This window comes from Drosophila innubila, chromosome X, assembly GCF_004354385.1.
Source record: "Drosophila innubila isolate TH190305 chromosome X, UK_Dinn_1.0, whole genome shotgun sequence".
Taxonomy (NCBI): domain Eukaryota; kingdom Metazoa; phylum Arthropoda; class Insecta; order Diptera; family Drosophilidae; genus Drosophila; species Drosophila innubila.
Genome location: NC_047626.1, coordinates 1,584,016 through 1,609,858, shown reverse-complemented (window position 1 = coordinate 1,609,858; position 25,843 = coordinate 1,584,016). Strand labels below are relative to the sequence as shown.

The following is a 25,843-nucleotide window of genomic DNA, read 5'->3' as shown; positions in this document are numbered from 1 at the left end:
ATCTTATAGCCGCTCAAAAAAATATCGAAACGCTTTTAGAAAACCTTTAAAAAAAAGCCTATATAAACCTATATAAAAAGCTTGTTGGAGTATTGGTATCGGTAGAATTTGAACATAAGTATTTTTTTTAGAATTTAAATATGAAAAATCACAGCTTTTCCCACTGTGCGTCAAACTTGCAGAAGGTGTTTGCCATTGATTCGATTTTTGGGGGCACATAAAGCGGATTGTTGTTACGGCAAACGGATGGGCGACAAAAGTGGAAAATGGAGAATGGAAAATGGAAAAGTGCAGCTGGCATTTGACAGTTGTCAGCTGCCAGTTGACAGTTTTGATCCCAAGTGGAAAGTGGAAAATGCTTTGGCATCACTTGATTGCACTTAATAATTCTTTTCATATATATACAGGTACAAATATATAAGACAGTGTTTTAATAATATAAAAATGCTTATTTTTGTTTTAATTGGAATTAAAAGCCATAATCTTTAACCGATAATAACCGGTTGGTTACTGGTTGGTAATCGTAACTGAAACCCTAACCAAGACAAAACTTTTTTATAATATCGAAAACGAAAAACCGATTTTATTCAAACCAAAAAAAAACCGATTAGTAATCGATTCATTTAACATATTTTTTGTCAAATTTGTACAGATAATTTCCTTTTATTTTTGGGAACAGAAATCACACTGGTATTTAAAAACCGAAATAAAAAAAAAAAAAAAAAAAAAACGATAACCGTTTTGGTACAGGGTATTTAGCAGTCGAGACGCTCACTTGTATTGTTCTTACCTTGTTTGTTAGCTGTGTAAGCACTTTTTTGTTGGCTGCAAAAATTTCCATTCGAGCTGTTTTCCAAAACTAATTATATTAGCTGCAAGGACTAGATAAGTGCATGCCAGATAATCAGGAGCCAGGTTAACCTCTCCCCCACTTTCACACTCCATCTCACACCCTCTATAGCAGCCACATATATTGGCATGGGTCAGGAGAACTCAGGGGTGAATTCAGCAGGGAATTCAGGTGGTAAACATGAACAAAACTCTGCATTCTACATTCAATGGATGTGAATGATGAAAACGGGGGGAAATCTAAGGAGTTTCTAACCATAAATCCTTAGCTAATGACTAGAGCGTGCCTTCTCCCTCTCTCTTGGTCTCTCCATCTTACTCACACATTTGTGGACTTTTTCAATGTGCCAAAAAATGAAACACACAAAAGAAATTCAACTAAAGTTACACACGTCCACTTGCTTATATACACGTATACACTCATGGTCAAAAAAATATGTACATCCATCTCACATATCTTTCCATTGAAATATTTACAATTAAATATAGATTTAATTAATTATCTTGTTTTGTAAAGAAAACTTTTAGAAAAATTAAAAAAAAATATGTTTATGTTGTTATATTTCGGGGAAATAGTCAAAACTATTGGGAAATTTATAAGAAATTTCGTTTATTTATTTAGCATTGCAAAAAACTGCCTTTCACAGTGAAATTGTCTTAGCTATGTTGTGTGAAAAGTTCAGCCTTCTAGCCCTTATGGTTCAGGCTGTGCAATGATCAGTTAGTCAGGACAAAGAGTTTTATATATAAAGTTTTGGTGAATAATATGCAAAATTTAAATTTAGAATGTTATTTGATAACTTTTTTTTAATGTCAAATTATTTTTTTGTCACTTGCTTCTAATTGACCTTAAATAAATCTATACAAACTGGCCTATGTATTATATTTTGTTTAAATATTTACTTCTTACAAAAATATATGTATTGTTTATTTAAAATCGTATTTCAATATTTTAATTTTAATCATTAACTATGCTTGGTCGACTGGCGTTAAATAAATAAATTGTTGCTAGTGTACTTAATATGCTGGCCAGCATTGTGTAATTTGAGTGGTAAACAGCTGTGCCTGTACTTTAGGCTGAATGCTTGATATCGACGATTCCACCTGTCGCTATTTTGCCACTCGATGACAGCCAAAAGATTCAAGGCTCAAGATTGCAGAGTGGAGAGTGGAGAGTGGAGAGTGGAGAGACTTGGATGTTTGACAATTGTTTAGTCATGCTGAATGACTGACAAAGCTGTCTCTACTTCTCTACTTCTTTTTCAACTTCATCCCTTGCTGCGTTTGTCTCAGTGTATCGTCTCTCTAATTTTTGCCACTACTCGTAGTGAATTTCTCATAGTTGACTGACTTTATGTATTTCTCTCGAGACAGCCAAAAAAAAAAAAGAAAACAAACAGAAGCACGTCAACAGGATAATCACAGCGTCAAATCCTTGAAAAGGCAACGCAATTCATAGTTACGATTGCGAACAGGAACCATAAAAGCCAAAAAAAAAAATGCATTAACAAAACATATTGACTTTTATCTACAAAATTTAAAAAAGTACTTTTTTAAGTGTTAAGGGGAAAGTAAGAGAAAAAAACTTTTATGTAAAGTATGGAAAAAATTAACAGTGATGAAAAAAAATACATTAATGCTGTCAATACTTAATTTATCCCTATTGAGGCTTACTCGGCGTATACGTTATTATCTCGTTATTGTGACAAATGGTTTGATAAGAATCTCAATACTGACGCTGAATAAGCGTATACGCAATTATTATTACTATAGTACTTACTCTGCGTATACGCAATTATTAATAATTAAATAATTTAATAGAATATTTTTTTGCAAATAAAGTTTTAATTTAAGCTTTAAAACAATAAAATTCAAAATGTAGTAGTTGTCAATACTTTATTTATCATTTAAGAGTTTCTTCTCCTGCTTACGCAGCGTATACGTAATTATTATCTCGTTATTGTGGCAAATGTATTGATGCGAATAATTGTAATCGCATCATTTACTGCATTTAACAGAGTCTCAATACTTTTCTGGGCTCACTTGGCGTATACGCAATTATTATTATTTTATTTGATTGATTTAATATTAGCTTTAATTCTTCCCCGGCGAACTGAGCGTATACGTAATGAGTGTCTCATTATTGTCTTATTATAATGCGAATAATTGTAATTGCATCATTTACTGTATTTAAGAGCATCTCAACATCTTCCGGGCTTACCCAGAGTATGCGCAATTATTATTAATTTATTTGACTTCATATTGTTGTAGCAAACTTATTTGAGTTTAAAACTTGAATGCAATAAAATTGAAAAAATTATTACTTGTCAATGCGTGGTATAATTAGATCCCATACTTAAAAAAAGTACAGGGGTCTATTGGGTTTGTTTGATATAGCAATGTTCGTCTGTCCGTCTGCCTGTCTGTCTGTCCGTCTGTCTGTCCGTCTGTATTATGGCCTAGATCTCAGAGACTATAAGAGCTAGAGACACCAAATTTGGTATGTAGGTTCCTCTATATTGCAAACAGATCAAGTTTGTTTCAAAATTCGGCCACGCCTTCTTTATCGCCACCAAATCGAGAAAAAAAATTTCATATCCAAATTATAAGAACAATTTAAAAGCTAGTGACACCAAATTTGGTATGTAGATTACTCTATATTGCAGGCAAAACAAGCTTGTTTCTTTTTTCGATCGGACCACTATATCATATAGCGCCCATAGGAACAATCGGTCGAAATCAAGTTTTAGTACGAAAAACTTTATTGTTTAATGAGATATCGTAATTAAACTGATACAATAAGCATATAACCTGGTTTTATGTATCCTGTCCAAAGTTGGTTTAAATCGGACCACTATATCATATAGCTGTCATAGGACCGATCGGGTGAAAATCAAGTCTTAGTATGAAAAACTTTTTTGTTTTATGAGATATCGTAACCAAACTGATTGAATATGCATAAAACTTAGTTTTATGTATCCTGTCCAAAGTTGGTTCGAGTCAGACCAATATAACATATAGCGCCCATAGGAACAATCGGTCGAAAATCAAGTTTTAGTACAAAAAACTTTATTGTTTAATAAGATATCGTAATTAAACTGATACAATAAGCATATGACTTGGTTTTATATATCCTGTCCAAAGTTGGTTCAAATCGAACCCTTATATCATATAGCTGTCATAGGACCGATCGGGCAAAATAAAGTCTTAGTATGATATTTTTAGTTTTTAGTTTAAGTTTTTGCCAAAGTAAGTACGGGGTCTCCGACAGTCGAGTATGCTCGACTGTAGCACCGGCCCACTAGTTTTATTTGCAATTTTGTTCCCCCAGCTTACGCGGCGTATACGTAACGAGTGCCTCATTATTGTGCTATTAAGATGAAAATAATTGTAATCGCATCATTTGCTGCATTTAAGAGCATCTCAATATGTATTTGTGTTTGTATTTGTATTAGTATCTGTGTGTCATTGTCATCTGTTGAATGTTGAATGTTGAGTATTGAATGTTGTTTGCTTTTGTCTGTTTATTTGTCGTCTCCGGTTGCAGCCTCGACTGGCGGACACGCGTCGCTCGGCGATTCATTGTGGCGACGATGTGGACATGGATTATTATCGACTGCGCAGTTTCAGCATCACGTCGCATGGCGTTTGCAATTTGGGCGATTCATTACGGTAAGTGGGCGGGGCAAACACACACTCACACACACACACACACAGAGAGAGACATACACACAAAATAACAAACAAGTTTTGTTTACTGCTTTGCATTCACATTCCACTGACAGTTTACTTTCTCTTTTCTTTTGCTCTTTTTCTCTTCTTGGAACGAACAAACGACAGCAGTCGCAGGTCACGTTCGATCAATTCTGTGACATCGGCGGGCACCTCGCACAGTGGTGTGGATCGTCACAATAGGTGAGAAAAAAATATAAAAAATGTCAAAATTCCAGTAACAGGAATTATTTTGTTTTTTTTTTCAAATGAAAAAATCATTCACTTCTAGTAACTGTAAATAAAACTGAAATATACCAAAATTTTTCTTTAAAGGTAATCTATGCAATTTCACCATGATCTTAAGATTTATGATTTTTACTATTTTACTCATAAAACATACAAAAAAAATAAAACTCTAGAAATAATCATTATTCTATGAGTTTTATTTTTTTTGCTCCTAAATAATTATTATTTCTTGAGCTTTATTTTTTTGCTCAAAAATAAAACTCTTGGTGTTAGAGTTTTATTTTTGATTCAAATAAATAAAACTCAAGAATAATCATTATTCTATGAGTTTTATTTTTTTGCTTAAAAATAATGATTATTCCTGAGTTATATTTTTTTGATCAAAAGTAATCATAAGAAAATTAATAAAACTCATGGAATAATGATTATTTCTTGAGTTTTATAATAAAGCTTTTAATGCTTACAGTCCCTGGAAAATTGTTAGAACTTAAAAAAAACATTCAAATTTCAAGAACTATTGTTTCAAAAATGCGATTGTCTGTCTCAATAGAGAGTACTACACTGATTAAAATAATTATTACTATATTCTTGGCGCATTTTTAGGACGTAAACTGTTAGTTTTTAAAACTAAAATTTCAATTGAATTTCAAGCCCTTTTGCAAAAAAAAAAAAAGTTCCATATTTTTTTCATAAAGTTGTCTTATTTTTATATAAACTATAATACATGCAGTTAATCAAGAAAATGTTTTGACCAAGGGCAGCCGGCTCTGAACTGAACCTCGCAAAACCAATGCGGTTCGTGTTTTTAAGCCGCCTGAACCGGATCATAAGTCGAATCTTGACATTATTTACCTAGCGAATAATAAAATGTTCGGTTCGAAAAAAAATATTTACATAATTTTGATGTTTTTGTAGTATTACTTAACTGGAAAAAAATTTTCATATTCAAATCTTCAAATAAATTTCAAAATTCGATTGTTCTTAACTTCAAAATTTAATTGGTTAAAAAACTATAGAAAAAATTCAAATAGTAAAAAAATTGTTTTCCATTAAATAGAAACGGCTTTCAAACCCAACGCTTGGGTTAAGGGGGTACATAAACCGGTTCGCGAATCGAACCTTAGTCTTGCCCTATGGTTCGAGCCGCCAAACCGAACCTTTTACAACATTTTTGTGGTTTTGACAAAATCAAAATTCACATATTTTTTTTTTTTTTGTATTTTTAGAAATAGTAAAATTCCATGAAAATAATTTTTTAATTTTAAAAGGGTTTTAATTATAGACAAGAAATTTAAAATATGAAATAAAATACTAATTGAAAAAAAAAATATATAATTTTTTGCAAGAGAAATTGCGTCAAATTTTGATTTAGTGAAAACACTTTCCTGACTAACTGTGCATATTTAAAGTAAATGTTATTGATTTAAGAAATCGGTAATTTTTATCACTGTATAAAGTGTTTATAAAATGACAATGGAACATTGCAAACAAGGCACAAGGCAAAGTTCATAAACGGTGGCAACAATGAGAACGTGCCCCACACACGCAGAGAGCATGAGAGAGATGTGAGAGAGAGAGAGGAGGGAGGGAGAGGGAGACAGTCGACCAGGAGTACACACTAATTTCATACAATTTCCACACAAAACAATTTCCGCTGCCATTACCAACAGCAGGCAAAGACTTATTTTGTGTCGCTTTTCTCCATTTTTTATTTTTTACTTCTAAGTTTTTTTTTTCTTTTTTTTTTTTTTTTTTTGTTAAGGGAATTTGTATTGTTGTTCTTATACTGCCGTCACATTTCTCTGTCTCTGTCTCTGTCTCGGCGCGTGGCCTTCGTCTGTGGCATTTTGCTTGGTCGTGAATTCTTATTATTATTTCTGTTATTATTGTTATTACATGCCCCGTCACTGTCTGTGCCCGCTAAACTTATCAATATGCCCTGCAATCGCTAAATCTAAATCTTGAAGCAATCAGACAGTTTATTTAAACCATTAAAATATATAATACCTAATATAACTCTAAGATGATACTCGTATATTCTTTCTCTGAGAAGTTTCAACAAAATTCTCATATATGAAGAGAGTGTGGTATTTTTTTATATTTGAAATATTCAGAATCCTTTCCAATAAGGAAGAAACTATTTTTTTTGTGTCTGTTTGTATCAAAGCGTTTGGAAATTATTACTTATCGCAAATCTAGATATTTTTGTTCTACGACTTTATAAAAAAAACCGCTAGTTTAGCGAAAAATCGCTAAAAACCCGCTTAAATTGACACCCACACAGTTTCCAAACCACAAAGGCTATAGATATGTTCTATATGTCATTAGAAAGATATTTTTAAAAGCTTTTAGGATGACCCGTTAATAGTTTCAACGAAATTCCCATATATGATGAGAGTGTGTTTTTTTTTTGATATTTGAAATTTTCAGAATCCTTTCCAATAAGGTATAAACTATTTTTTTTGTGTCTGTTTGTATCGAAGCGTTAGAAAATTTTTCCTTCTCGCAAATCTAGAGATTTTTGTTCTAGGACTTTTTTAAAAAGCCGCTAGTTTAGCGAAAAATCGCTAAAAACCCGCTTAAATTGACACCCACACAGTTTCCAAACCACAAAGGCTATAGATATGTTCTATATGTCATTAGAAAGATATTTTTAAAAGCTTTTAGGATCAGCCGTAACTTTTCTTTGAATAGTGCTCTGGTAAAATATTACAGTTGAAAAATAGTTTATTATCACACACTTTGGCGATTTAAGAAAAATTTACACCTAAAATCATTATCAATTTTGAATATGTTATAGACAATAAAACTACGCGTTTTTTGACATACAACACATATCTGTCTAAATTCGTTTCGGCAAGATATAGCCAGTTAAGTGAATATATAATGTATACACGTTTACTGTATATGTGAATAATTAGATTTATTTTTAATTTGCAATGATTGTCTCTCTGATGTCTTTTTTTTTTGTCACTTTCCAACTGCAGCAATGCGTCACGCACTTCCGCGGATGTGGTGGAGGGCGCAACGGACCCTTCTCTCGCCCTGCAGCCCCAGAGAGTGAACGGCCATCAGCACAATGAGAATGGGGAGAACATTCCGGCCTATAAAATCGCAATGCTCGGCGCTTCCGGTGTGGGAAAAACAACGCTAACCTATCAGTTCACAACATCGGACTATATCTGCGCCTATGATTTGAGTTTGGGTAAGTGAATCAATCAAGCGGAATCGACTCCGGAAACGGAAACGGACACGGACACGGAACTGAAAAAAATTAAAAAAAAAAAAAACGAGAAACATGTGACACGTGATAAACGATATCAGTATTTTGTGGGCAACGGTGGAAAGAAATGAATTGGTTTTTAATAGCTTACATTTGTCATATTGGCATGATTTTTTTCGGTTTTTTTTTTTCAATTTGTAATTTTTTCTACAATTAAAAAGTTTCAAAAAGGTTTTTAATGATATTGAATAAAAGCAACATTTTTTTTGTGTAGTTTTTTTTTTATTTTTTTCTAAAATGAAAATTTTTTAAAAACACTTTCTTTTTTTTGAAGTTTTATTTTGATATAGTAAGTCAATTAAAGGATTTTTAAAAATATACACATTTGAAATTGAGCAAAAATATTAAATACCTTGATACAAGCTAATCTTGCTGTTTTCCCCACTGTAAGTGGTGGGAGGGATTTAGTTTTGTTTTGCGGATTTAAGTCAAACGCATTTGCATTTTAATTACGCCGCAAAATATGAAAAGACTCGTCGCTAATTTCATTAACTTTGCTAATACATCACTGAAAAATGAATAGAGACCGCAAGGGAAGCACGGAAAAAAAAAATAGCTCAACCATTGACTGAAAATTGCTTTAAAAATCAAATCATTTATAAAATAGACGTAAGACGTAATTAAATCAAAAATCGTTGGTTGAATAATTAACAAATTTTATTGTTGTTACAATGCGATTTATCAACAGATAATAATTGTCGCCTTTAATATTGTATAAAAACTTTACAATATTCATTTTTTTGTAAATTAAAATTACTTGTAGCTTATTTTAATTATTAATGTTAAATCATCTAAATAAAGTTTTTAATTTTTATAGATTTTTTAGTCATTTTACCTAATTTAATTTTTTGATTCGACTGCTCCTTGTCGACTTTAAATACATAAATAAATAAATAACTAGTGGGCCGGTGCTACAGTCGAGCATACTCGACTGTCGGAGACCCCGGACTTAGTTAACTTAAATGCATATTCTATCATATTGGTTACAATGTCTCATAAAACATAAAAGATTTTCATACTAAGACTTGATTTTCGCCCGATCCGTCCTATGACAGCTATATGATATAGTGGTCCGATTCGAACCAACTTTGGATTAGTTTGTTTACGATATCTCATAAAACAAAAAAGTTTTTCATTCTAAAACTTGATTTTCGACCGATTGTTCCTATGGGCGCTATATGATATAGTGGTCCGATTCAAAAAAGAAACAGACTTGACCTGCCTGCAATATAGAGGAACCTACATACCAAGTTTGGTGTCTCTAGCTCTTATAGTCTCTGAGTTCTTGGCGCTCATACAGACGGACAGACAGACGGACGGACAGACAGACAGACGAGCAGACGGACATTGCTCTATCGACTCGGCTATTGATGCTGATCAAGAATATATATACTTTATAGGGTCTGCCACGCCTTCTTTTGCCTGTTACGCACATATTCGTTAAAACAAACCCAATAGACTCCTGTCCTTTTTTAAAGTACGGGGTCTAAAAAGATGCCCTAGATTGGGAATGTAATCATTATAATCATTGATGTCAAGATCATAAAAATCATAAAAAACATTTTAAGTTGGATTTTTATTTAAAGAGTGCAAATCAAGAATAATTTAAAATTTGTTGTATACAAATTTTTATTTTATAATTTTTATATTTTTTAATGTTTTTTTTGTATATGATTTATTTTATTTGGCATATTTAAAGACGTTTTTCTGTGGCTTTAATGAAACTTCAGCAGCAATTGGTCATTGGTTGAGGGACATTTCAGGACTCACCCACACACACACACACACACACACACACACACACACACACACACACACACACACACACACACATACATACTGAACACATACGTGTCCTGAATTTGTGTGACCTAAAACATGAAAGTTTTCCAATGTCGGAAGTGCATGCAGCGGATTTCAAGTTAGATTCCAAATCACAATTGGAATCAGAGTTGGAGTTAAAGTTCGAATTGGAATTGGAATTGAACGCACTTTGCGTGTTTTTTAGCACTGGGAACGTTGAAAACGCAGCTGAAAATGGAGGTGGAAATAGCGTAGTAGGCGTAAAAGCTTCGAGCTTTGCCATTAAGCTAATCCTGCAGTCAGTATAGCAGTATAGTATAGGCTAGTATATACAACAACAATAACAACAACAACAACACCAACATTTGTTCCACATTTATGATTTACAGCTTGCGTGCAGTGGGTTAAAAGGCAGTGAAGACGAGGGGCTTTAAAGGGTTAATGGGGCTGACGCGTCTGCAGAAATGAAGCAGAAACAGTACAGTCTAGTTGCTCGACTGTTAGATGCCCAGTATTTATATGCTTTCAGCTCAAATTAAAAATATATATTAAATATAAATATTAAAAAAATAATTTCAAGTGTAATATGCAAATTATATATTATTAATTAAGAAGATTAAATTAAAAACAATAAAAGAGACTACACACTTCGTGGATGCTTACATAGGTCGTTTCACTGAACATACAGACGCGGGCAACACAATAAGAACAGCATATAACCAATAACATTGTTAATAAAAATTCTTTTTTATTAATAGTATAACCAGAACTTTTTCGATTCTATTTTAAAGAATTTCAAAATGTATTATTTTACTTTTAAACTTAAATTCACCAACTCAAAGTGAATTCAAAACGCAAAATACAAATAAATAATAATTAATTTAGAACAGGTTAAAAATTTTCAACTGTATATCTTATTATTTTTATAGTTTATTAAATAAGCTTTTAAAATTCGTTATGTTTCCGTCAAGCAGCCAATTTCACCGACACTTTTTGTCAAAAAACCGTTGGGATCTTGTGAACACTGAGAAATGAAAAAGCGTCGGTGCTCACCGATGAAAAAAGAACTAGTTGAATCAATTTTTGCTTGAAATTGTTCCTAGTGTGAATAATTCTGGGAAAAAAAAACCTATAGGGAATATCCTTTGAAACCGATACAAATTATGTAAATAGCAAATTCACCGATGGTGAAAAAAAAAAACGCTCGTTTAAAGGAAATTTTAGAACTTTTATGCTTGTGTGCATATTTTTAAATTTCTGATAAATTTGTTGGGTTAACTTTCAAATTTGGTGTTCGATGAATAAGCACAAAAAAAGGGAAATCGATATATTATCGATAACTACAGCAGTTTTCACACTTTATGAGTACTTACTTAGGTGCTTCTATTAAATATTAGGTTGTGGAAAAAGTAATTTTTTTGTGTGTCAGCTTTGGTATGCTCTAATTTGTAAACTATTGGTCACACTGATTAAAACTTGGGCTTTTTAGAAAGGTGGGCTTCGCCTTGAAAACGCAGTGTAGTAAATTTTTTGGTCGGTCTATTCTATTGTGAGAGAAATTTTGTTAAGCATGGAGATCAACATAGAAAAAATTCGCTATATTTTGCAATTTCTTTTTAATAAAGGCGAAAATCCTTTTTTGCCCAACATTTTTGTCCATTTGAATTGTATAAATGCTTTATAGAACCGACATATTTTTTAGTTTCACAGACCTATAATCCTGGGTATTAATTTTAAGTACTGGGCTATAATCCATTGCTCCTTACGGAGCACTGAGGCATGCAAAATTGTTGCAAAGAGGCTGCATTGTTGCACCAAAAGCAACAGACAGGATGCACCCAAAAAGAGGGAGTGCCAAAGTGGAAGAGAGAGGAAGGGAGAGGCAGTGAATGGGTGCTAGACAGAGAGGGGAGATGAGTGAAATACCTCAAGTTTTAATTAGCGCTTCAGTCAAAGTAGCAGCAAGCGCAGAGGATGAAGAGGAAGAAGGAGAAGCCAAAGACCAACAACAAAGACAACACGCAACATTGTTGTCCTTTTTCTCTCTGTCTCTCTCTCTCTCTCTCTCTACACTCTGTGTGTGTGTGTGTGTGTGTGTGTGAGTGGGACAGACTTTAGGCTATTGTAACTACGTGTTTAACGTACGTAAACTCAACAATAGCTGCAAATGTTGATGCTGCCCTCGCTTTTTGAAAATGAAACACAACTCAGAGCACGACTACGAAATACCCTGCATTTGGCAATTGAAAAACCAGCGCTCATATAATATTATTATTATTATAATTGAAAATTTTTAGTTATGAACCTTTTCTATTCTTTTTAAAATTCAATAAATATAATCACAACTTTATAAAATTTGCATAAAATAAATATTTGGTAATTTAAAATCTATAAATTTAGTATTTTCAACATATGCCAAAAATGTTAAATTTTATCAGGGTTGTTCATAAATTAACAAACAGTTTAAACAGCCCTCGGAGTGCTTTATCACATTTGAAACTCAATTGGGTCCCTCCAAAAGGTCACTAGAGCGTAGAATTACAACATGGGTCGCAACCCTGGCGCTCCGATATAATAGACCATTGTTTCAACCTGTATGTTCCAAATAGATAAGGAAATATGCGCGCTAATACGCAAGATCAAATAATACAATAATGGAATAGAGTTAATTAAATATATTGTCAATCTATACCGCTAATCTATACAAATACCGTAATACAGCAAGACAAGTACGCTTCAATACTTTAGTAAACCTCCTCCTATTAATACATCCAATCATATAGGACAATAAGTAAAAAGTAGCCAAGTATACTTTAACATTAATGTGGACTCTATCTAAATAGTAAATAAGACTATATAGATAGGATGAGTAGAAGCAAGCCAATAATATTGTCAACACTATATTGAACTCTGTCTAAAAAGTACATCAGATATCCATAAAATCCCATACAAATCAATAAATGAGTACAGTTCACACAATGACTAAGCCATAATTTTCAAATTGCTCTAGATTAGCCACAGACAATTAAAAACATTAAAAAAATGTGTTTACATATTTTTAAAAACTAATTTTTTAAAGTACCAAATTTTTTAAATTTAACTGTTTCAAATATTTAATTATATTGCGTGTTGTAATGAGATTTCATTACAATTATTTAATGCCAAAGGAAAAATTTGAAATAATTTTTCTTTTCAATTAGAATTCAAAATATTTTCATTAGCGCTACTATTTTTCATTGCAGGGGAGATGACATTTTCTTAAGCATTACATTTTTCAATGCTAATGAAATGACAAATTCATTGAAAAAATAAAGTAGTTACTATAATTTATGTTATAGAAATTATATTATAATGATTACATATATTTTGATTTTAAAGAGATTTTTATCAATTATAATGATATATTTTGAGTAGTCTTATAAATAAAATCTGACTATAATCATTATATTTGAGCGTAAAGTAATGAAAACTACATGTAATCATTATTTATGATTTCTATTTCTTTTTTTTTCATAAATATCAAAATAAAAATCACTTTTTATTTAAGTCTTACGGGTAGGATTTTTTCCCAAGATAACTTTTTTTTACATGTGTATTCATTATTTTTGTGATTAAAAAAAAATTAATAAAATCATTAAAGGAAATTCCTATTTTCATTTAAATATGCTTATAGTCAAGAAATTGTTTACGGTTTTTATCGAAAGTCTTCGACCTGTTCCTTCATGAATTTGATCAAATATTTCTTTCTACACTGAAAAAAAAATCAAGAACATTCATCTTAAATATTTTGTTCTTAAAGAAAAACATCTTAAGATCATATTACTAATACTAAAAATATTAATCTAAAAAATCAAAGTTCTTAAGTTCTGCTAAGAATAAAAATCTTAAATTGTTTGGAAAGTATAAATATGCACTATTTCAGATAAAACAAATAAGATTCCCGTGGTGCTCTGGTTAGAGAAGCCGCTTTAGTTTGTGACGCAGTGAGCGCCGGTTCGAATTCCACTCGTAACAAATTAAAATAACATTTTAAAATTTACCAAAACTGAATTAAGATGTAAAAAAGTCAAGATTAAAAAAAAAAAGAAAAATGTTATTATAAAAATCCTTTTTAATTTTTTTATATTTTGATTTTAATTTGAAGAGTATTTGTACTTAAAATTATAGCTTGGTCTCATTTGAAATGCTCTTAAAACCAAGATGTGTTTTCTTAAATTAAGAATTTTATGTTCTCATTTTTTAGACCAAAATTCTTAGTTTTGAGACCAAAGTATTGATTTCAGAACATTTTTTTGATCAGTATTGTGCATAAACGTCACATTAAAGTTTTCTTAAAATTTTAGTGTTTTTCATTTTGTTTTGTAATACTCGTCTGTCACATTTTGTGTAGACTGACCAATGCAGTGAAGAGGAAAAGGAAAGTAGGGCGGGTAGGGTGTAGGGTGGTTAGGGTAGGGTGTCACTGAACGCAATGCAGAACACGCCATGGGCTAATGTGTATTTCCATTTCCATTGCCAGAAGAACGGATGAAAAGTGGAAACAAATTATTCAAAAAACAAAAATAAAATAAAAGTAAACATAAAAAAATTGTAATGAAAATGAAAAATGAAAAATGAAAACAATAAAGATAAGGGAAAATCCAAATATCTAAGTGGAGCATCTGTTGCGTTGAATACAAGTACAGTCAAACTTGCCTATAAACAACACTCAAATTTTAACATGCACTTCTTCCATTAAGTATTTTTCTATCTGATAAAGGCAATCAATTTTTCTACAATTTCGTTGAAAACTATAGAATTAAGCTTGAGCTGATTTAATCTGTTTTGTTAAAAGTGCATTTATTTTTCAGAAAGAAAAAAATCAATGCAACTCTTTCGCTCAGGCATTAAATATTAAATATTTATAAGTCTAATGAAGGCTACAGATTTTTCATCTAGTTAGCTAATGCGATAATTAAAATCCATTAAAAATTGCTTAATGCGTTCGGTTAGTTCTTAATGATAATGCCAATTACTCGATAATACTCTTATTTTCTAGTATTCGCTGTACTTGGAGTTTAATTGGAAAGCACTTGTAAAAGGTGAGGAGTCAGGGGAGGGTGGGGGTGGGGGAGGGCAACTTCCATATTGATAAGCTCATCAGGTGGACAATCAATTTATTTTCCCAACGTTCAATGTTTGGGATTACAAGTTTAGATTGTTCTCGTTTATTATGGATTATGGATTATTTGTAATTGCATTCAAGGTTAAATTGGGAGATACACCCCCCCCCCCTCCTCCCCTTTTATTCAGGTGGAGAGAAACAGCTGCATTCACATACTGAGTAATGAATAATCCCAATTGAGAGCAACAACAAACATGAATATATGAATATAATTAAATAAATAAATGAATGCGCAAAAAATGTGAGCTTTTTTACAATTCACATGTAACAGGCTCGACTAATCTCAACTAATTGAATGCAACAAGACAATTATTCAAAAAAAAAAATATTTATTTAAATATGTATATTTCAAAAAAGAGACAAGTGTTTAAATAAAGTCTATATTTAAAAGAGAAGAGACAACAATTTTGGGATATTGTTGATTGATATTTCTGCTACATTTTTTAAACATTTCTTAAAATGTATAAATTTTTTTAGCCTTTTTTATTTTACTAAACACAGCTGACAAAATAAAGTTTAATACAATATTTTAAATGAATGTTCTAAAATCACAACTAAAACTAAATAGCTAAAATATTTTAAATATAAATAAAATAAAAACAGATTTTTGGGAGTACAAACTAAAATTACAATTAAATAAATAAACAAATAAAATATATTTAATTAATAAATAATTAATAAAATGTTGAAGTTAATATCTTTGCATAAAAATACAAAAAAAAAAAATGTTAAAATTTTTTTATTAATATATTCAAATTTTTAAGTTATAGAAATGCAAACAAAATGAAATTTTGAACAAACTGTTTAAAAATAGCGAATATTTCGTGTTCCAAATTTCAAAACTATAGCTTGAAAAATGCACATTTTACTCGATTTAATTAAATATTCGGGTGCTGAGGAATTCGTGTTAAAATTCTAACTGCACTTTATATAAGTATTGTGTTAATAGGCACTGACAGACTTTATCACAAACTTGTAAACTTGTTTTTACTTTAAGTACGGGTCTATTTATTATGTGCATTAATAATAACACAAAAAATTACAATGAAAACGCTAAGAACAGAAGTGCTAAAATTATCATGTACAAGACATGACTAATCCCAATTGAAAGCAACAAAACGAACAACAAATAACGCGAGTGTTAAGCTGGTTAATACCCTGTAACATGTTTCAAATGCAGAGGGATAGTTGAAAGTTTCATTACAATGACATAAGTAGCTACACAATACATCTATATTTAATATGCATTATTTTTTACTATTATTAAAGTGAGCAGTCAAAAAAGTAGATACTGGTAATGAAATTCACTGTCATTAAAATTGCTGTTAGCATCAATTTTCATTATATTATATTAAAAAAAAAATATAATAATAATAATAACAATAATAAATCTAATGAAATCTAGTTATCATTATAATTACATATTATAATATTAGATAACTTTAATGCCGACGCATAAGCATATTTAATTTCTGATTACATTATAAAAAACAATTTTATTTATTTAATGTTAAAACAAAATTTATTACTTTTCAATTTGTTTTTGAGTTATTTTTTCCAGTGTTATTTTCACCTTCATTACTTTTGTTCAATTAGAGTAAAATGTGATAAAAAGATAATAATCAATAATTGTTACAATAATAAATTTTTTTTTTTTTTTTAATAATAAAGAATTAATAGATCCGTAGATTTTATTTATTTATTAATACTCGACTAAGAACAATGTTACAATAATAAAGAATTAATTGATCCGTAGATTTTATTTATTTATTTATTAATACTCGACTAAAAACAGTCGACAATAAAAAAAAACAAATATATATATATTGAGATAATGAAAATGGAACAAAAACTATATTGAGAATTTACAATTAAATTATTATTACATGTTTGATTGTTAAATCAGACACTCCCTTAAGTATAATGCTTGGAATACAGGGTATATTATAGCCGCAACCAAATGCAGCATGCTTTTAGGAGTTGCCAACAAAATTCCGTTTTCAATGTTTGCAATTCAATTTCTGAGCTCCGCCCACGCGCGGAAAATTACGGAAAATGCAACATGCAAATTAAGCACGGCAACAATTGTGTGGTGAGTGGAAGGGGGAGGGAATGGGGAGAAACGGAGAGGAGGGAAAGGACAATGAGGCATCTAAATATTTGCCAAGGCAATTGTGAAACAGCGGATGTTAAGCTGCAGCCTACTTTTATTGTCTGCCACGCCCACTTAACCCCCACTACTCGCCTGCTCTTTGATCGAACTTGAAAATATATGCACCTATAAATGTAGAAGAATGAAGAAAACAAGTTATTGCTCAGTGGAAAAAAAGGACAAAGGTTGCAATTAAAAGACAACAAATATTTTTAAAGCTGTCTCAGCTCAGAAAACAGAGTATATTTGTGTTATCTGTCATGTGTATTATCTTGAGCAATAACACAAAAGTGTCTAAGTAATAACAACTAAGAATAACACTTTGTACAAGCTGTTAAAAAAAAGCAAAACACATACGTGAAATTTAATAGTGTTAAAATTGTTATTTCGGCTGCAAGTAAATTACTATTTTGTTGTGCAAATGGTTAATATTGTCATTTGTTGATATATGTAATTTTTAAATTTAAAATAAATATAAAATCAAGCAAAATTAATTTCAATCGAAAATTTAATACTTAAGTTAAATTTTTGCGCAATTTTGTATACTGTTTTATTGCTATTAATTGTCATTTGTCATTTATTGATATATGTAATTTTTAAATTTAAAATAAATATAAAATCAAGCTAAATTAATTTCAATCGAAAATTTAATACTTAAGTTAAATTTTTGCTTAATTTTATGTACTATTTTATTGCTATTAATTGTCATTTGTTGATATGTGTAATTTTTATATTTAATATAAATATAAAATCAAGCAAAATTAATTTCAATTGAAAATTTAATATTTAAGTTAAATTTTTGCGCAATTTTTTGTACTGTTTTATTGCTATTAATTGTCATTTGTCATTTGTTGATATGTGTAATTTTTAAATTTAAAATAAATATAAAATCAAGCAAAATTAATTTCAATTGAAAATTTAATACTTAAGTTAAATTTTTGCGTACTTTTTTGTACTATTTTATTGCTATTAATTGTCATTTGTTGATATATGTAATTTTTAAATTTAAAATAAATATAAAATCAAGCAAAATTAATTTCAATCGAAAATTTAATACTTAAGTTAAATTTTTGCTTAATTTTATGTACTATTTTATTGCTATTAATTGTCATTTGTCATTTGTTGATATATGTTATTTTCAAATTTAAAATAAATATAAAATCAAGCAAAATTAATTTCAATTGAAAATTTAATACTTAAGTTAAATTTTTGCTTAATTTTTTGTACTATTTTATTGCTATTAATTTTTGTTTACTTTATAATTTTTATTTTAAAATTTATTATTGTTTCGTGTTCAGAAAAAACAGGAAACAGAATTTTCATGCAATTTTTTTCATGTCTTCTAACTAAAACTTAATGGAATTGAACTCCACTTAATCTGAATAAATATGGCAAGCTAAATTAGATAAACTCTTCTTGCGGAATTTTGCAAACACAAGCAATTTATTTGCCCATCGAATAGAGTTGGGGAATTAATCAAATATGTAGGCATGTAATTTATGTAATTTACTTAGCGTGTAAACGCATTAAACCGATTATGGAAATGGACAATGGGCCAAAGTACATCAAAATGTTTGCACATATTAAATGAAAGAGTAATTCAGATTTGTATGGGATATTTCTTAACTTCTTTTCTCCTTATTCTTTCACTTATTTTCCAGATGATGACTATGGACAGAAGACGGTCTCCGTGCTGGTCGATAATATTGAAACGGATTTGGAAATTATTGATCATCCGGCTTGCGAAATGTCCGTAAGTAACAATCAATTTGTATCCCTTGGATAAATATGAAATAAAAAAAAACAATACCAATTTTTATCGTTATATCATAATTATGACATCGAAGTAAATACATATCTAGATCCAAAGGAATAACATTTTTTTAACGAATTTCATAAAATTTGAATGCAGATTAAATTTATATGCCAAATTATGATCAAGATGACATTCCGCTTGAAAATCGATAAAGTTTTGCCAAAGTTATGACAGTTCGAAGTTGCTCAAGCCTCTGACCTAGCCACTTTACAAGTCAAAATTTTTCTTTGATTTGACATGATTTTTTTCAAAAAAATAAAAGGTCTCAGAATCAAGTTTAAAGTGTTGTTTTATACTAATAACGATTTAAGGAGTTGGTTTAAAGTAAAAACTAGAGATTTAAAATTTTGAATTTTCAAAATTCCAAAGGGGGGACCCTTAGCATGGAACCCAAGATCTTGAGGAAAATAATTTTTTTTACAAAATTAATAAAACTTAAATGCAGAATAAATATACTGGCCGAATCATAATCAAAACGACATTCCATTTGAAAATCGGTACAGTTTTGACCAAGTTATGAAAGTTCGAAGTTGGTCAAACTATGGTTCTAGCAACTTTACAAGTCAAAATTTTTGTTCAATTTGACATGATTTTTTACAAAAATATGAAAGGTCTCAGAATCAGTTTTAAAGTGATGTTTTATACTAATTACGATATAAGGAGTTCATTAAAAGTAAAAACTTGACATTTAAAAATTTCAATTTTCAAAATTTCAAAGGGGGGACCCTTAGCATCAAACCCAAAATCTTGACGGCATTAATTTTTTTTTACAAAGTTAATAAAATTTGAATGCAGAATGCACGTGGAGGCTAAACCATAATAAAAATGACATTCCGATTGAAAATCGCTCTAGTTTTTGCAAAGTTATGAAAGTTTGAAGTTGGTCCGAACTTTGACCTAGCCACTTGCAAGTCAAAATTTTTCTTTGATTTGACATGATTTTTTACAAAAATATGAAAGGTCTCAGAATCAAGTTTAAAGTGTTGTTTTATACTAATTACGATATAAGGAGTTCATTAAAAGTAAAAACTTGACATTTAAAAATTTCAATTTTCAAAATTTCAAAGGGGGGACCCTTAGCATCCAACCCAAGATTTAGAGAAATATAATTTTTTTTACAAAATTAATTTAATTGGAATGCAGAATGAATAAATATGCCAAACCATGATCAAAATGACATTCCGTTTAAAAATCGGGTCAGTTTTCTTCCGTTTTCTTTTTTTAAATGGAAAGATCCTAGATTTATTATTTTTCGTAAGGGTATCCTAAATATAGTTTAAAGCTTTGTTTTCAATTGCTTTTATATTTTTTACATTCGATGGATTTATTCGCAATTTTAAGGTAAAAAAAAACTTAAACATTAGTATTATTTTCAATATTTATAGAGCACAATTTAAAAAGGAAATCAAAAGAGAGTTAAACTATTATGAATAAAAACATTATATTGATATGTATTCAATGATAAGTTAGTATTTTACTTATAAGTATTTTTACTTGTTACACTGGGAAGCTAAATAAATACTAATACTATTAAGCTTAATGAATAAAAATTGTTTAAAATATTTTGATAAATCTTAAGAAAAATATTCTTATTTTATAATTTATATGTTAAACAGAATAAATTCGTAACAGTCTTGGCGATTTTATTTTTTAATGAATTTTCCTATTTTTTTATATTTTGAATAATTTACTGATATACATTTATTTATTACTATTTATATGATAATTTGTATATGATATTTTATAATATAACTTTTTCCGATACCGTTTTTGAAGTCAAAGTAACATCAACTCATATTATTTTGTCTTCTCATTTTTATTTCTATTATCAGAGTAGGTCAAATATGTCCTGTTTATGGGCTAAGAGCTTTTCACACACGCACATACACACCGTACACACACAGACACACACAGACACACACACACACATACACAGATTCTGCGGGTTGTTTCTGTGGCTGACACTTTTTTTTCAAATGTCATTAACACATTTTTTTTTATCAGCTACAAAAAAGGCCAAAGCGCATTACATTGTTGTATTTAGACGTCGTTTCGCATTAACAACCGCATGACATATGTATGTGTGTGTGTGTGTGTGTGTGTGTGTGTGTGTGTGTGTGTGTGTCCTGTGGTGTGTGTGTGTAAGAATGTTCTTTGTAGCTGAAAGCTTAAAACGCAAGCAGCAAATTGCATTGACAGTTTTGTTTCTATTTCTGTTGCCTACTTTTGTGCGCTTAAGGGAATTATCTATATATGTATATATGTGCTTCTGCTTCTTCTCCTTCTAATGCACACTTGTACATTTAAGGTAGCAATTTGTCAGTTTGTTTTCATGTCAAATGCATCACATTAGCAAATAGTCGCAAAATTGCATTGGCAGCTTATTTTTTGTTGCCTACTTTTGTGCGCTATTCAGTTGATTCTATTGGTAATTCACCTTTTCAAAAATCACAAAGACGAGTGCATTTCTAATGCATTTGTCATTTCATTAGCATTGACATAAGTGGTGCTAATGAAATATTTTTTAATTATATTTGAAAACTAAAAAGATAATTTAATTTTTTTTCTAACCTCTTTTAAAGCGTTTAGAAAACGTAAAAATGATTTAAAAAATAAAAGAAAAGTTTAGAAAAGTTTTTGAGACATAACCTATACATATTTATATTCATATTATACTTTATTTATTAAAAATTTTTATTGTTATTGTTTAATTTAAAAATGAACATGATTTTGGACTTAATTTCCTTTTGCTTTGTTCTTTTATTTCTCTTTCATTTATTATATAGTTTATTAAAAATTTATTCCTTGATAATTTAATGCACTAGTCAGACTAAAAAATAAAATTTTTTGTGTAAATTTTTTTTTTCCGCAGACGGAGGCTTTTTGTGCCACATACAACATCGATTTATTTGTGGTTGTCTACTCGGTGGTGGATCGTGGAACCTACAAGTTTGCGGAGAAGGTGTTGCAGTACCTCAAGGAGAATGATATGTTATTGACACGTGGTGCAATTCTCGTGGGCAACAAGACGGATCTGGAGCGACATCGCGAGGTCTCCCGACACTGTAAGTTTTCCCAATATCTCGATCAGGAGTGAGCACTTAAAGCTCAGCAAGTCACAGTGGCGCCAGAGAGACGCACAAGCACTTTTAAGATAACAAAAATAAAAAAAACAAAAATAAAATCAATTCAAATGATAAAATGAACAAAAATAAATATAACTGAAATGAAATAAAATAAACAAAAATAAAACTAATATAATATTGAAAAATTTTGTTTTGGCGCCAGCCAGACGCACAAGCACTTTTAAGATAACAAAAATAAAAAAACAAAAATAAAATCAATTCAAATGATATCAATTCAAATGAAAAAATAAATATAACTAAAATGAAATAAACTAAAATAATATTGAAAAATTTTGTTTTGGCGCCAGCCAGACGCACAAGCAAAACCCTGCAATAACAAAAATACATGCTAGATTAAAACTCGCACTAACGGCTTTTTTAATTGATCTGAACTATATTCACTGAAAAAAATAAACCAACTTCGTAAATTGAAAACATTCATCTTAAATATTTTGTTCTTAAAATAAGAACATTTTAAGATCATATTACTAATACTATGAATATTAATCTAAAGAATTAAAGTACTTAATAAAAGAATAATAATCTGAAATTGTTAGGAAAGAATAAATATGTAAAAACATTTATTCTTAAAATAAGAACTTGGTCTTAAAATTCGAGAGAAAAATCTTGATTTTTTAACATTTTTTTGTCAGTGTATAATACTTGTAGATAATTCTCATATATATATATTAAAAATCCTTTGTGTTAGTGGGTCGCAAGTTGGCCAAGGAGATTGCCTGCAAGTTCATAGAGACATCCTCGGGACTGGATCACAATGTGGACGAATTGCTGGTGGGAATTGTGGCACAGGTGAAGCTGAATCCGCAGCGGATTCGACTGCTGAGTGATCGGGATCGACGGCGTCTCAATCTTCAGAGCAGCATACAAAACCATCGCAGGATGCATCTTCCGGCCCGTCGCATTGTCCGGCAGATGAGCATTTTCCAGGACGATGCTCATGACTTCGCCGATGGCCATGATGATGATCATGTTGATGATGACGACGCTGATAATGTGCCAGCAACATCGGCTGCAGCAGCAGCTGGACGAAGTCAGCAGGTACCAGGGCACCCAAATATGAGTTTTGACTAAAACAAATATCAAATCTGAAAACTATTTTTGGTTGCGAATATTCTAAGTATATCCTCTCATACATGATTTAATTTTTATCATATATTTCAGTATATATTTTAGTCAGTTTTAGAGTAAATATTTAACATTGAACAATTGAAAGTACATACCAAAATGATCGAAAATACCATATATACCATTAAAATAAATGTCGTATTTTTCGAAATTCTTAAACCAAAAATTTAAAAAAAAAATTGCATAAAAGCTCAAGTGAATTTATTTGTATTTTTAGTATTTTCTAATATTTTTGTTATTCATTTTACAACAAATGTTTTGCAACAAATGTTGGATCATTTTTAATTTTTGCTTGCCCCAGATCTAACTTTAATTTTTTTTTCTTTACAGTTTGTAATTTATATTTAATTTTATTTTTATTTGTAATCTTTAACTTAATTTTTATACTTGTTAATTTTTATTTTCAATTTCAAATATAACAATTAAAAACGTACTATTATTTTTAGTATTAAAAATTTAATTAATGAAGATTTAGTATGTTTTGGTATTTTAAAATTTTGAAACCAAAAATTAAATAAAAATTGCATAAAAGTTTAAATGTATTATTTGGTATTTTTAGTATTTTTGGATAGTTTGATAGCACATTAATTTTTCATTTTAAATTTATTATATTTCTATTACAAACGTTCCATTATTTTTAGTATTCAAAATATAATTTACAAATTTGAGTTTAAAATTACCATGATTTAGTATTTTTTGGTATTTTCAAATTTTGAAACCAAAAATTAAAAAAAATTACATAAAAGTTTAAATGTATTATTTGGTATTTTTAGTATTTCCTGATATTTTTGATCTGCACATAAAATGTTCATTTTCAATTTACAATATAACAATTAAAAACGTACAATTGTTATTAATATTCAAAATAAAATTTATAAATAAGAGTTTAAAATTACCATGATTTAGTATTTTTTTGGATTTTCAAATTTTGAAACAAAAAATTAAAAAAAAATTACATAAAAGTTTAAATGTATTTTTTGGTATTTTTAGAATTTTTTGATAGTTTGGTAGCACATTAAATTTTCATTTTCAATTTACAATATAACAATTAAAAACGTACAATTGTTATTAATATTCAAAATAAAATTTACAATTAAGAGTTTAAAATTACCATGATTAAGTAATTTTTGGTATTTTCAAATTTTGAAACCAAAAATTAAAAAAAAATACACAAAAGCTTTAAGGTATTTTTAGTATTTGTTGATAGTTTGGTAACAAAAATTGAAAATGAATTTTAGTGTTTTAATTTTATAATAAAATTTTCAAATAGTAATTTAAAAATGAATTTTAAGCACAATTTGAAAATGAATTTTAGTGTTTTGATTTTAAAATTAAATTTTCAAATAGTAATTTTAAAAAAATACTATAATTTTGTATAATTTTTGTATTCAGATCAAACTATAATTGTTATTTCGAAACATTGTGATACAAATAGAGAAATATTTGAAGTAATTCGAATTAAAATGAAATTAATATTTGAAAATTGATCATAATTAAAATGAAATTAATATTTGAAAATTGATCATAATTAAAATAAAATTAATATTTGAAAATTGATCATAATTAAAATGAAATTAATATTTGAAAATTGATCATAATTAAAATGAAATTAATATTTGAAAATTGATCATGATGGCAGGTACGCAAAGCGAATCGACGGACTCTGAACCTGGAGAGCATCCTGAAGATGGGCGAGAGTGAGCTGGAGGACGAGGAGAGCAGCGAGACGCAGCGATTGCACGGCTATGCGAATGGCAAGAGTAAGTTCGAGCTGCTGTCCGCCGGAATGCGGCAACGGGATCCCTTTGGTCCCGGTCCCGGTACCAGTACCGGTTCCCGACACGACGATCACGATGATGACGGTCCTTCAACTTCGGCGGCTGCTGCAGCCGCTTTGCAACAACGACAACATAATGAACAGCAACATCATCATCATCATCATACTCATAAGCGTAATGCGAATGACAGCGATGATGACAGCGATGATGATGATCATGATCATGATGATGATGATGATAATGATGATGATGGGGACTCCAGTTCCAGCAAGGCCATCGATTGCAATCGCAAGGTCGTCACCAAATTGACAGCACGCACCAAAATTTTCCTGTCTTCGGTGCTGCGCTTCAAGAAGAATCTGAAGAGACGCAATTCTTCCAGCTGCAGCGACTTGTTTGTCATCTAAGCGATCTCTCTGTGTCTTTGTGTGTGTAAAGTTGTATGTGTGTTAACTGGATAACTGGATTAACAAACAAATAATTTAAAAGATTGTGACCTTACAAAAAAAAAAAAAAATCAAGACAGGAGTTTCTTTAAAGGTTCGGTTCGGCAGGAATTTAAAAAAAATCTATCCTCACAACAAATTATCTTATTTAATGAATAAATCTTACAGAAAAAAGGAAACTTTATTAATATTAATTTTATATTTATAGCTCAAGAATTATTTTGAGCTCTAAATATGTTTCTAAACAATATTAACAAAAAAAAAAACAAAATTGCTGCTTATATTTAGAAAAAAAGAACAAATTATATGTTTTAAGGTATC

At 29.8% G+C, this 25,843-nt stretch overlaps 1 protein-coding gene across 1 annotated transcript in view; it reads left to right on the top strand.

Moving 5' to 3' along the window:
- LOC117784438 overlaps positions 1-25,536 on the top strand; it is a 47,857-nt gene extending 22,321 nt beyond the window's left edge. The window contains exons 8-14 of the mRNA XM_034622180.1: positions 4,397-4,521; positions 4,690-4,764; positions 7,797-8,014; positions 18,873-18,964; positions 21,900-22,092; positions 22,862-23,211; positions 24,938-25,536. Of these exons, the coding sequence (XP_034478071.1) occupies positions 4,397-4,521; positions 4,690-4,764; positions 7,797-8,014; positions 18,873-18,964; positions 21,900-22,092; positions 22,862-23,211; positions 24,938-25,483 (1,599 nt within the window). The 3' untranslated portion in view covers positions 25,484-25,536. The remainder of the gene's footprint in view (positions 1-4,396; positions 4,522-4,689; positions 4,765-7,796; positions 8,015-18,872; positions 18,965-21,899; positions 22,093-22,861; positions 23,212-24,937) is intronic.
- The last annotated feature ends 307 nt before the right edge of the window (positions 25,537-25,843 follow it).